The 12984-nt window shown below is 37.5% G+C and overlaps 1 protein-coding gene across 1 annotated transcript; it reads right to left on the bottom strand.

The window, feature by feature from the left end:
- Positions 1 to 1593: 1593 nt before the first annotated feature.
- LOC110917386 (defensin-like protein 19) lies at positions 1594 to 2441 on the bottom strand. The gene is made up of 2 exons (XM_022161959.2): positions 2326 to 2441; positions 1594 to 2030 (listed from the first exon to the last, which is right to left on the bottom strand). Exons 1-2 carry the CDS (start codon positions 2387 to 2389, stop codon positions 1768 to 1770), a joined length of 327 nt encoding a protein of 108 aa, XP_022017651.1. The 5' UTR covers positions 2390 to 2441; the 3' UTR covers positions 1594 to 1767.
- Positions 2442 to 12984: the final 10543 nt, after the last annotated feature.

Below are 12984 nucleotides of genomic sequence, written 5' to 3'. Positions count from 1 at the left end.
TTTTTTGAAAAATAAAATAGTATTACACATGTGCAATACTACGAAAAATCTAAAAATTAAATAACAAATTATAGAGTAAATTACGATTTTGACCCTTTGGTTATACCAGTTTAATCCTATCAGCCTAAAAAAGAGTCTTTTGACATCTGAGCTTTCAACGTCATATTTTCTAGCCCTTTTGGCCCCTATCACTAACCCCATCCATTTACTTAGTTAAAAACTGATCATGTGCCCCTCACATGAGGGGCATTTATGTCAATTCACCCACCTATTTATAAAACTTTCAACAAAAAAAACCCATCTTCATCTTCTTCATTTGATCATCCCGAACCCTAAGTCATCACCACCGCACCTGCCGTCAACAGATTCGGCCACCACCACACCGCCACCATCATATCCGGCCACCACCTCACCTGCCACCAAGGGATCCAGCCACCACTGCACATGCCACCATCAGATCCGACCACCACCGCACCTGCAACCAACAGATCTGGCCACCACCACACCGCCACCATCATATCCGGCCACCACCGCACCTTGCACCATCAGATCCGGCCACCATCGCACCTGCCACTAACTGATCTGACCACCAACACACCGCCACCGTCACATTCGGCCCACCACCGCACTTGACATCCTGTTTTGAGCGTTTAATCCCCCCTAAAACCCTTAAACTGGACACCCACAGTTTTATGTCACCACCATTAGAGCCGACCACCATACTTAACGTCTTTTTCAGTAGAGCTTGGTTCGAGTTGTTACCTTGAAGAAGGTTTGTAGCTTTATGAGGGATTTAGGGTACCGATTGGCGCCCAATACAGGGGCGGATGATGATGTAAAATCCATACTTGGTCCAAATCTGGAGGAGCATCGTACACTTTGTATGAATTTTGGAGGTGGCGGCTGGGTTTGAGAACACCCAAGTGATTTCTCTTGAGCTCTGATTTCAACACAGGAGATGCTAAATATGGTTTAGGGTTTGAATTTGAGAAGAGATCGGCTGTAAAATGAGGGATCAGAACAGAGTGTGATGGATCAGATGAAGATTTTAATGGAGAAGAAGAGGTGACAGGGAGTATTTTCTAGAGAGAGAATTAGAGAGATTTTTTTGTTGAAGATTTTATAAATGGGTGGGTGAATTGACATAAATGCCCCTCATGTGAGGGGCACATGACTAGTTTTTAACTAAGTAAATGGATAGGGTTAGTGATGCGGGACAAAATGGTTAGAAAATATGACGTTGAGGCTCAGATATTAAAATATTCTTTTTTAGGCTGATAGGCTTAAACTAATATAATTATAGGGGTCAAAATCGTAATTTACTTCAAATAATATTATTATATTATAATTATTTTGGAGCCAAACGTAAGCTGTAGTCATAATTCTATTCCAAACAATGTAAATATATTGGCTTTAAAATTAATCATATTGTATCTTAAAACGGGATAACAATCACATCCTAGGTAAAGGATATGCAATTGCTATATATATTTATGAAATTTTATTTTAAGGGGTTGAAAATTAAAGAAATTGCGTTACAAGTCCGTAGAAGAGTAATTATATCATTTTGTGCATGAACATGAGATGTGATTCTACATGCTGCAAAACAACATAATTTATATATCATTTCATTAGAACATTTTGCATGGAATCATAATGAAGCAACTGATTCCAAATGCAACAAACATTACACACAAGAAAATGCTGAGTATGCCAAGTAGAAAGCATTTTCTCTTTATTCATAATCATATGATATTTGCTACATATTCAAGGTTTGGCTGTCGCCTTTTCGGCTTCAATCTTCTCCTTGGCGAGCTCTTCTGCTCTGAGTTTATCCTGAGCCAACTTCTGGGCTTTGGAACAGTTGAAGTAGCAGAAGCACATGTGTTTCCCACCGCGCACATGACAAGCTCCATGGGCTGCACCCTCCCAAGACTTGCACTGGTCATCACAGTGTCTTGTGTTGCCACATTTTCCGGACCATGTCTTGCTTGCCTTCTCACATAATTCTCCTTTCACCGATCCGATTTCTGTACACGTTAAACTGTGTTAAGTACGTTATACACAAATCTAGAATGTCTAACGAATGCAGTTTTGTGATGAATATGATTAGTTTCTGCACGAAATAAAAGCTAATTAAATCACTTTTATATACTTATAAAATGCTTCTTTTCACTGCATTATTTAAGTATGAGTGCTAGCTTAATGTCACGGTCTACTTAACTAAACTAATTGTCATCCGAAGGGTCAAAATATGTGACATTAAGGTGTAAAAGTCTGAATATTACGAACACAAAGTGAGTGTAAATAAGATTGATTGAGAACCTGAGATAGCAAGAACAAAGAGAAGCAGAAGAAAAGCATAGAAAGCAACTGAACTTTTGGCCATTTTTTAGTTACTGAACTAAGCTCAAGAACACTTGTTGCAAGGTTTGTGAAGAGAAGATGAGACAATGAGGGGTATTTATAGGAGAAAATATGTTGAAAGTCAAGAAAATAAACAATAAACAATAAACACAAAATGGCTAAAGTTTCCACAAAATTTGTCTTATATTGACTTTTGTGGTGCGTGCATTGTATACATCCAAGTAACTTTCATAGTTAGCAAACTTTTTTTTTTTTTTTTTTTGTGTCAATAGGTGGTTTAGGGCATTTTTGAAATTGCATGTAAACATATGTTTGTATAATAGATACAGGAACATTCACATAACATATACACATGCACGCGACTTTGATGAAATTCATTCATATACACATGCACGTGACTTTGCCTAATTTTTACATGTAATATCAGAAATCCTCTAAATGGTTTAGCGACTCCTCAAAGCTGAATAGTTAAGAGCTTGAAATCCCCATTTAGATGTCATTCAGATGTCGAACCAAACACCAAAACTTCTGAGTTCTGATTGAATCAGAGCCAACCTCTGATTGATTCTATTCAGATGCAAAACAACAGGGCCTAATAGTTTTCCTAAACCACCTATTTATACAGAAAATTATCGTAATTATCTGTATTCATATAATTCTTACATTTTTTCTGTGCCATGGAGGCTTTATTCACTCTGATAGAAATGATTAAGGTTAAAACAACTCAGTAGTCAGGTCAAGTAAAAAATAACAATAAATCATTGTAAAAAAAATCGTTGTAAATTTACCACCAATTTTGTTTAATTGCTAATTACTTTCAGACTGATTATTTTGGTTGCTAAATTTGCAATCAATTTAGTTCCTGTCGTTAATTTTCTGACAAATTATGGTCGCTAAATATTGACGTTGAGACGATTGCCCATCTCACTAACATTTACGACAGGCCCTTTTGCGAAGTACTTCTTTATGATGGTTTGGTGATTAAATGTTTTTGCTGACATTTTGTGGCTGGTTGGTTTCGGAATATATTTGCACGGACTTTACTTGCCGGTGATATCCAACGACCATAATTTTCTATATGTAATATTAGAAAATTTGTTATATTGTTTGATTTTGTGTTTAATTTCTTCTTTCACAATATTAGTGAAATACTGAAATGGATTTTGAACTTCATCTTAACGTTACAAAATCTAAGATTAATTTATTTTTTTAGGGAAATGGTATTTTTAGACTAGTGCATGGCACTTGGTGACTTGTGTTTACCCTCCTCACATACTCACATGAATCCCACCAATAGCAAAGCTAAGACAGCCTTATTTCTACCCTGTAGAAAAAGAGCGGCTGCTTCCAATGAGACCCCCGCCTTGATAGTAATTTTGTATCAAGCCTTGGACACAAGACACATAACACTTAGCAATTAAGACAAAGGCCGATTAGTGCATGTACTCCGTTGTCTTTCGGCTATCAACATCATCACATGATGCAAGATTAACTACCCTCCTCTTTTAACGTTAGTTTCACGAAATTAGTCAAATAACATTAAAATTAGTGCACTTTCACACCTCCCCCCCCCCCAAACACACACACATATACATTATATGTGCGTACCAGAAGCGGGTATTTACCCTCATCAAACTAGCTAGTGTGGATTCAAATGCATTAAAGTAGGAAATAAGTAAAATATAGAGGGTCCAAATATTAAAGTATATTTTAGAGTGCGTGTTTCGGCGTTTCCCGCTAAATAAATCTGTGGGTATGATAAGCATGCGTTAAAGTTCTTTACCAAAGGTTAGATCGTAATCTTTAACTTTTGTACCCATTGATCATATTGTAAGATAAAGTTATCATATCCAATGGCGCTGGTAGTTATAAATTCTATACTTATCTCATTTGACCTACATGTATTTAATATTAAATTAATCTCATTATCTTTTAACTACTTTTCTTTGTTTTCATGATTTTTACGATATTTTATAAAAAAATAAAAATAAAACCAACTATTCCGTTACAATATGCATGTTTTTATCTACATGTCGATATATATATTTTTTTGAAACCAAGTTGTGATTAGTAATATACTAGGTTAAAACCCGCGTGTACACGCGGTTTAACAAATGAGGGTAGTTTCATTTTGTTTGGAACCAATAAAAACGAGATAAATTTTATTCTATATTAACAAAATATAGTTAAAATAATTTTTTAAAATTTCACTTCTATCTTGAGATACTACAATCTATCTTATTATACAACTTAAAAAAAGTAACACTAAAAATTAAAAAAATAATGATCATAAAATTGTAAGTATTTTTAAAAAATGGTATACAAAGTCAATTAAACTCGACAAAGGATCCACTGAGTTCTTAATTAGTAGGTCTTCAGGAATATCTATGGTTACCTCACAGTCATCGGTATCACCAATGTTTCCCTCACCCAAATCTAGAAGCCACTTTGCAAAAGATTTGATCTGTTCTGTTTCAGATGTCTTATTCCTTATAGTTAACCTCATGTTTTTCGTTAATGTAAGGACTTTGCATGTCCCCCAAATATAGGACAAAGTGATGGAAGCATTTATAATTTCGTGTCTACTACCATTAGGAACAACCGAAAGAATTTGTCTAAAATCACCACCCAAAACCATAACTTTGTTTGTTTTAGTAAATTAGTAACTTCACCATCTGGTTTAGTGTGACAGATTGACTCTTTGGTAAGATATAAAGGAATATGAAACCTAGAATGTGCTTTCCTACAACAACAGAGAAGCAATTCTGTCACACCCTCAAAATCCACATGCGGAGTACTACCGCAAGGCATGTAAATGACTAGGATCCAACCACCAATCATATTGAACAATTAAAATAATAGTAATATAGTTCATCAAACCAATACGATTAGTGACCATTAAAGTTTTAAGTCCAAAAGTTCTTAATGATCAAAACAGCATTTTAAATAAGTAGCGGAAGCATAGGTAAAATAGTTTAAGCATAAGTTTATAGTTCACAATTATGAAAGAACCCAACACTGGTTAAGACGCCCCCTACACTTTCCCAAGCCGCAAGCTCCAAAGTCACTGAGTACCTGCAAGGCATACAGTAGGGTGTCAACATAAAGTTGGCGAGTTCACGAGTCTGTCCAGTTTTAATTCCAAAAACTTGTTTAAGTAGTTAAGTTACTCATTTATATCATGCCATGAGGAGCTACCCCATATGTAAGCTACTAAACTGCGTTATACCAAATACTCTGCGACCTCTGTTTGTTTGCCCCGCGTTGCCAATGTCTATCATCATTGATGGGTTTTGCCTGTGTCTATTAGTTCACGCCCCTCCTCTACAGGCACGGTGTGAGGTTGGTGAAACCTAAATAGCGGTATCAACTAATAACCCATTCGCACGGCCCCGACGACTAATCGGTATTGTAAGTAGGGACTTTCGTGATAGAGTTTTATTTAGTACACTTCTTGCATCTAATATAAATAGTAATTAACTGGGCGTCCCACACAAGGGGAGAAAAGTATGTTTGTACCCCCACACAAGGAGGTAGCATTGTTTGTATCTCACCCAAGGAGATAGCGTCATTCGTTCCATTTCCCAACCACCGGGAACACATGCTTTTAGTAAAAGTTGTGAACTCACCTCGGTTTTCTCGGCAGACAGTTTACTTGGTTAGGTTTGCTGGTCAACCACGTCCTATTATGGTTACCAGTATAGGTTAGGTTTGGGTACAAATACTTCACGTATATCCTACACGTATCTAACACATAGCATGCATGTCAAACAAGCATATAACGTATTTGGACCTAACACATGAACAATAAACAATAAAAGTTAACATGTAGCCTAAAACATAACGTAACACAGAACTGTGCGGCCTAAATAATTAATGGCCTACTAACTAAGCAGACTAGGTCAGTCGAAACCATGTGGTCTCGACTCGGAAATAGAGGTGTCGAGTGGCAACCATAGGTTTCGAGTCGCAACCATGAGGTCTCGAGTTGTGCATTTCTTAGTCGAAACCTTTAGGTCTCGGGTCAGGCCTCGAGTCGAGATCATGAGATCTCGAGTCGCAACCTAAATGGTCTCGAATCCCCTCACTTTGTGTTGTCTGGTTTCAAGTAGTGAACAAAGAGGTTTCGAGTCGCAACCATAGGTTCCGACTTGCAGCCATTGCTGATGCTTCTAGAACCCTTATCCAAGTCAGTACAATCCAATCATATTTCCTTAACATGAATTTTGGAGGACACAAGCATACTTTTGTATAACAACCCTCCAAAATAATTTTCGACACCCTTAACATATTTAAAATATCCCAATATGTCCTAAAATACACCCCGAATACGAAGACGGGCCCCGAATACCTTTATTTTTATTAAAATTAATTAAAAGCAATTTTTAATAGTCCTTAACGGGCCGCGAAGACTACCCCTTAGTCTTACGCGGGCCGCGACAGATAGGCCACCAGGAGAAACCCGGTGCTGCCACGTGTCACCATTCGTGTCAAGCCTAGTGGCGAGTCAGCCACGCTAGAGCCTACCCTAGCTGGCCTCGCGGGCCGCGAAGGCCCTAGAGGAGGTTTACGCGTGGCGCGACTGAAGACGAAGAGGCACTATATATAGAGGCATTCAGCTTCAGTCTTAACTCGCTCATTTTCTCGATATCTCTCTCAATATTTTTCATAGCTATTATAATCTCGGGTATTATACCCCCCTAAATAATGAAGTTCTGCCTCGTTATAAGTATCACAACCCCGGTTACGTATTGGATACGCTGCCCGATAGATCCAGGGTTCCGTAATGGCTGTCGTGGTTCTGCCCGACATAGTCCTTGGAATGTCGTCTCGGGGTGGGTATTACTAATGTAAATATTGGGTTATTATACTAACGCATGGGCATTTGTGTAATTTATAGATAATCACCAGGAAATCCTTAAAGAAAACCTAAAACAGCAATGCGAGTAATCTCCTTTTTGCAAATTGTTTTTACAAAACCTCACATAATTAACATTATATTAAATAGTGATTGAGTATTTGTATTCTACAATTATCGTCGGTATGTTGGGGTTTTGTATACAAAATTTGTTACTACATTGTGAGTAGTAACATGACCATAAGTCAGGTTGACAGTACCGTGGGTGGTAATTAAAGTAGATGGAAACAAATGTAATTGCGCGACCGCCCTCAATACTATACAATGGTTTTTACTAAACTTGATTAAACTGGGATTCACTCACCAGTATTTCCCACTGACAAAATGTTTTTAAACGCGTTTCAGGTAGCAAAATGTGAAAGCCAAATAGAAGCAGTTGGACAGCACTGAAGGCTTGGAAAAGTGGCTATAAAGTTACCTAAAATAAAGAGATGTTTTCTTTAAATAAAATAGGGTTTATCCCTATGAAAATGTGTGTACTTCAAACTTGGGATTTTCCCACGTGTTTAATATTATAAAAGTGTGGTATTTTACTCTTGTAAAATATTTCCTAACTACGGTACTGATGTAAATTCCGCTGCTAAAATGATAAACACCGATACCACCGAAAATGGTCGCGGCCGCCCGTTCCTGGGTAATTAGGGGACGAGGGTTGCGACAGAAGGTGGTATCAGAGCTAAGCCACTGATTCGGCCACAGAAGTGTTCTGTTGACTCCAAGATATTATTCAATATGTTAGGAAATTTTCTACGGAACTATGTGCATATTTGTATTTTATTGTTGTGTGTTATTTGACAATTTATTAGTTTACAGTATGAGCGACCAAGGACCTTCCGACGCCTACCGTCAGTTGTCCAGCTCACCTAGGAGCGAAGGCACCTCTTCACAGCCTGCCCTCTCAGGGTATTCAGCTAACAATGAAGATGGGATATTTGTGTTTAAGGCTCAGTCTGAAGAGCCATTCCCTCCTAAAAAGAGATGATGGTTCAGTAGAGTAGCGCATGAACGTAGGAAAAGAATGAAAAAGTTGCAACAGCAGCGAGCCCTAGCAGCCGCTAAAAGAGAGACTGATGCCCACACACAGGATATGCTCAATAGGAGTCTAGCAAACTTCCATATCCTAGCAACCATAGCTGCCGACCCTAACCTGGAGCAACTCATAGCACCCCAACCATTACCACTGTTTCCCACATAGCCAATGGAAATAGAGAACAACCCAGAAAACCAATTCCCAATGCGTGATTTTAACCCAGAAGAGATACCTAGGATACCAGCACCCAATCCCTTAGACCCAGACTACGACCCGTGGTTAGACGAACATAGGGATTACCAGCAACGCTACCCAATACCAGAAGATGAACCCATGCCGAATCTAGCAGCCTACCCAGGTTTGGACCCTCTAGATCCCTACTATGATAGCGATCAGTACATCAGGGAAATTTTAGAGAATCCATACCCGTACAAGGAACCCATGCCCCAGTTCCCAAACCCAGTCCCAGCACCTGCACCCCCAATGAGTGCAGAAAATGTGCAAGAGCTCCGAACCTTCGGAGAGGAAATTTTAGAAAGTAGCGAGAGAATGTGGCAGGTCGAAGAGCGACTCGTCTGGAAGTATGACGAGCACAATATGGAGTTCTGGATGAACCCATATCAGTGATGGTGGTAGTAATAATAATAATATAATAATATAATAATATATATAATATGTGTGTATGTTTGAAAAAAAATATATCTAAATATATAGCTATAGATGCCTACTGGTATTGTAATTTTTATTTCAGTTGTATTGTAATATATATAGATGCATAGTATAAGAAAGAGTAAGTCGCAATGTTCGACGATTTTGACCAATATGTGTGTTGTGTGATTAATTGTGTTAAATATTATTTTATGATATTAATACGTCGTAAATGTTTAAAATTCAGATGGACAACGAAGTGAACTAGGAAAACCAGAATGATAATAACCAGAATGACAATAACACGAATAATGACAACCCGAACAATGATAACAAAGGAAACCAAGTGGATAACAATGCCATTCAACACATAGTGGCACAAGGAATAATAGATGCAATGTTATATATTATCAAAACAGTTAGGGAAGCGGATAATAAAAGTAATCATAGCAGTAAACGACCAACTGAACCGGAACACAGCGTAAATAATGGACCCATACTTCAAGTGCCTATTCCCAAAAGAAGAAGAACCATATCTTATGGTTGTTCTTATAAAGAATTCTGGTCTTGTAAACCAATGGAATTCTCGGGCAATGAAGGGGCCGTTGCAGCTCTACGCTGGATAGAAAAGACTGAGGCTGTCTTAAAAATAAGCAAATGTGCGGAAGAGGATAAGATAATGTTTGCTTCCAATCTGTTTAAGAACTCAGCCTTAGAATGGTGGAACACTATCCTCCAGTCTAGGGGAAGTGACAGGGTTTACAATATGGAATAGGAAGAATTTAAGAATATGGTGGAAAGGTGTAACACCTCGAAAATTTCTGTCCAGTAAAATAAAGACACGTGTCATGTGGGACAAACGTGTCAGGAACCCGGATCAAATATAAAGATGTATGGTAGGATTTTAAGAGGGCGTCATGTTATTAAAAATACCTCTGAACGACCCAAGGGCGACATGATATTAAAAACACCTCTGAGCGACCCAAATTTATAAATCCCAAGATCCTTAAATCGTTTGATAAACATCTGATATATATTAACCGGTTGTTCCTATTCCATCTTTTATATGGGAATTTGGGTCATTAAGAATGTTACTTCAAAACTCTAATTTTAATTTCTGGATTTAAAAAGAAGTTGGAATAAGTTTAATAAGTCTTGTTCAACTATATTGAGAATCCAAGACTTGTTCTTGGTATTTCCGTCACTTTAACCTCCCGCAAGAATCCAAAATGAAGTGAAAGCATGTAAGGATCATTCAAACATGCTATGGCTGAGCAAGAGGTCCCACAACTAAAAAAGATGGCATGACATTCGGACTTGTGAGATTGCATGGTCAATTCTTGGAAGTTTGCAATTTTTTGTCCTCTGGCCATCGGTTACGGACCGTAAGGGTCATGGCTTACGGTCCGTAAGGCGCATACCTGGGCGATTTCAGCAAAGGTCGGTTACGGACCGTAACTGTTTCAGCATACGGTCCACAAGAGAAGCATACGGACCGCAAGAGCTTAGGCTTACGGTCCGTAAGGCTGTCGCTGGCAGCAGATTTTGGATAGCTGCCTGTTCAGCCTGTTACACCGACTTAAATGGATGTTTTCAAAACAAGGGACTTACTAGGCAGTATTTAGCCACATAGGGACATCTGGGATGATCTTGTAACTATCCTAGACTACCTTGGCATGATCTTGGACCCTAAGGCTCACTATATAAGAGCTTGAGTTGTGACCATTTTCATTTGCTCACTTGGAACTTTAGTTCAAGATATCTCTGGAGCTTTTCTGGACAACAAGCAAATCTCATTAAGTCTCTAATCCTATTTAGGACCATTGTAAGTGATCCTAATCATCCTTAATCCATTTTAGCTTAGTTAATTAGCTAAAAGTCAAACTATCGTAATTAAGGTTTGACTTCGAGATTAGTCCATAATTACTCAGTTAAATCTCAAATTAAAAATACCTATAAGTAGGTAATTATGTGGGTAACAAACCCTTAAAAGGGTATTTCCAGATTCCCACTCTAACCATGTTAATTGTCGAGTCAAAGTATACTTCAAAAAGTCAACAGAATGCTTAAATCCAAATTAACTCATAATTAGCAATGTAGGATACATGCAACCTGTTTGATCACTAATATAACTTGGTAACTAATGTAAGAACATGTCCCAACATGTTCAACTCGACAATTTTCTGTTTAAACCCGGTTTGGAACCGAAAGTCGCATAGTTTGACTTTCACTTTGACTTTCAGTTCTGACCCGTTTTAGTCAAGTTTAGCATTGCCTTAGAGCTTCTTTTGGACCTAGTTACATGTTAGTATAACCCTCTGTGATTATACGGCTTGGTTCACTAGTTGTCTAATTATTATGCAAGTTTCCGTTAAATGCCATATGTTGACCATTATGCCCAAATATCCATAAAATGTGATTTTTGAAAATATGAAAGGGTAAATATCTTAGTTACTGAATTATAAACTTGTACCAAAAATTTGACATCAGTTGGAGGTTTTGATTAAGAGTTATGCTCATTAGCGTAATTAGAAGCTTTCTTAGTAATTAATTAGCATAATTAGCACATAGCCTAACTAAACCCAAATTTTTGTATCAAACCTTATACCCATTGATATATAATAATATATTGGGGTTTTTAAAGATTTTTATTTATTTTTAGGCTGAGCATAACTTAGAGTTTTAAGCTTATTTCGGTAATTGTCGGTTTTGCCCTTTTGGGCCATAAAATGAGTTTTATAGATCCTTTTGACCCCAAACCTTTTTCTACTGATTTATTATGTTAAATATATTATTTTGAGCCGGCTGGAATTATAAAAATAGCAGCTTTTCTTTCAAAACCCAAAAATGGCTCCAAATCGCCTTTTTAGGCATTTTTACGACATAGTATGTATTAAAACTAGTTTATATATATAAGGGTTGATACCGACTGATATATTTAGTAAAATTTTATATTATAACAGTAAATTAAAGTTTCAAACTCAGGTTTCCAGTTTTGACCTTTTAGGCTTATGTGAAATTACCAAAATGCCCTTTCGGTGCATAAGATGGTTATAATTAATAAAATTCACATATATTTGATACCCTGCTGTTATATCATAGTAAACTAAGTATATTTACTGATTTATTCAGATATGTAACTCAGATTACTAGTTTAACTCTATTATACCATTTAAAATTACCAAAACACCCTTATGAGGCATACTTTGAGTTTAAACTTATCTTGGGCATAATTGGAAATATCTTACTGATATCACAACATATTTAGTGCATATAATCTCAGGGAACTTGTATATGATTACCCGTTACCCGTTAGCCGAAACGGGTCAAAACATATCATCTTTGTCTCAAAATCCAGAATGTGTTTAGTTTACCCATAGTATACATGTCTCCAAACTTGTTGGGTCTAAATCACATTCCTTCCGGTTTTCGCCTTTCATGCGATTAAACCGCATTTATTTTTGAAACTAACCGGTCTAAGCTTAGGCTAAGTAAAAGACCCGTTAGGATTCTAATAGGTTATTATAAACCTTCGTTCCAGAATAGGAGACCCAGTAAAAGATACTTGCACTTGCTTGTTGTGGTTATTACTTGCTTAGGTAAATACTTTTAACTTATTTTCCCTTATACGGGCTTGGGGTACGGAATATAAAATACCACTTGGTCGGGCAATTGACCCCTACTCATCAGTAGTTGGGTATTATCAATGTGACCCGTTTAAAAATTGGTTTTGTTTGTTTTACGCCTTTGGGAGTTTAATGACCATGTCCCGGATATCCTTGGCATCATTCATGAAATGGCCACGACCTTGACACGCGGGTGTAGGCGTACACCCGACAATGTGTCCATATTTATTAAGGTATAATCCGTTGGTTTCCCGCCGCGGATCTATACTATGTGGTGTGTCTATTAATCCTAAACCCGGCACGAACCGGGCAACTGAACGCATAACAGACATGTAATTCTTTTACAAGTTTAAAGTTTATTAATTATCTCAAGTTATAAAGAGTTTGTGCCATGT

Source organism: Helianthus annuus, chromosome 16 (assembly GCF_002127325.2).
Source record: "Helianthus annuus cultivar XRQ/B chromosome 16, HanXRQr2.0-SUNRISE, whole genome shotgun sequence".
Lineage (NCBI taxonomy): Eukaryota > Viridiplantae > Streptophyta > Magnoliopsida > Asterales > Asteraceae > Helianthus > Helianthus annuus.
The sequence above is the reverse complement of the archived record's forward strand: the minus strand, read 5'-3'. Positions and strand labels throughout refer to the sequence as shown.

Coding starts and splice junctions, on each gene's coding strand:
- LOC110917386 (XM_022161959.2), bottom strand. CDS start 2,389: ATGGCCAAAAGTTCAGTTGCTTTCTATGCTTTTCTTCTGCTTCTCTTT. Junction 2,031..2,325: donor CTTTGTTCTTGCTATCTCAG/GTTCTCAATCAA, acceptor TAACGTGTACAG/AAATCGGATCGGTGAAAGGA.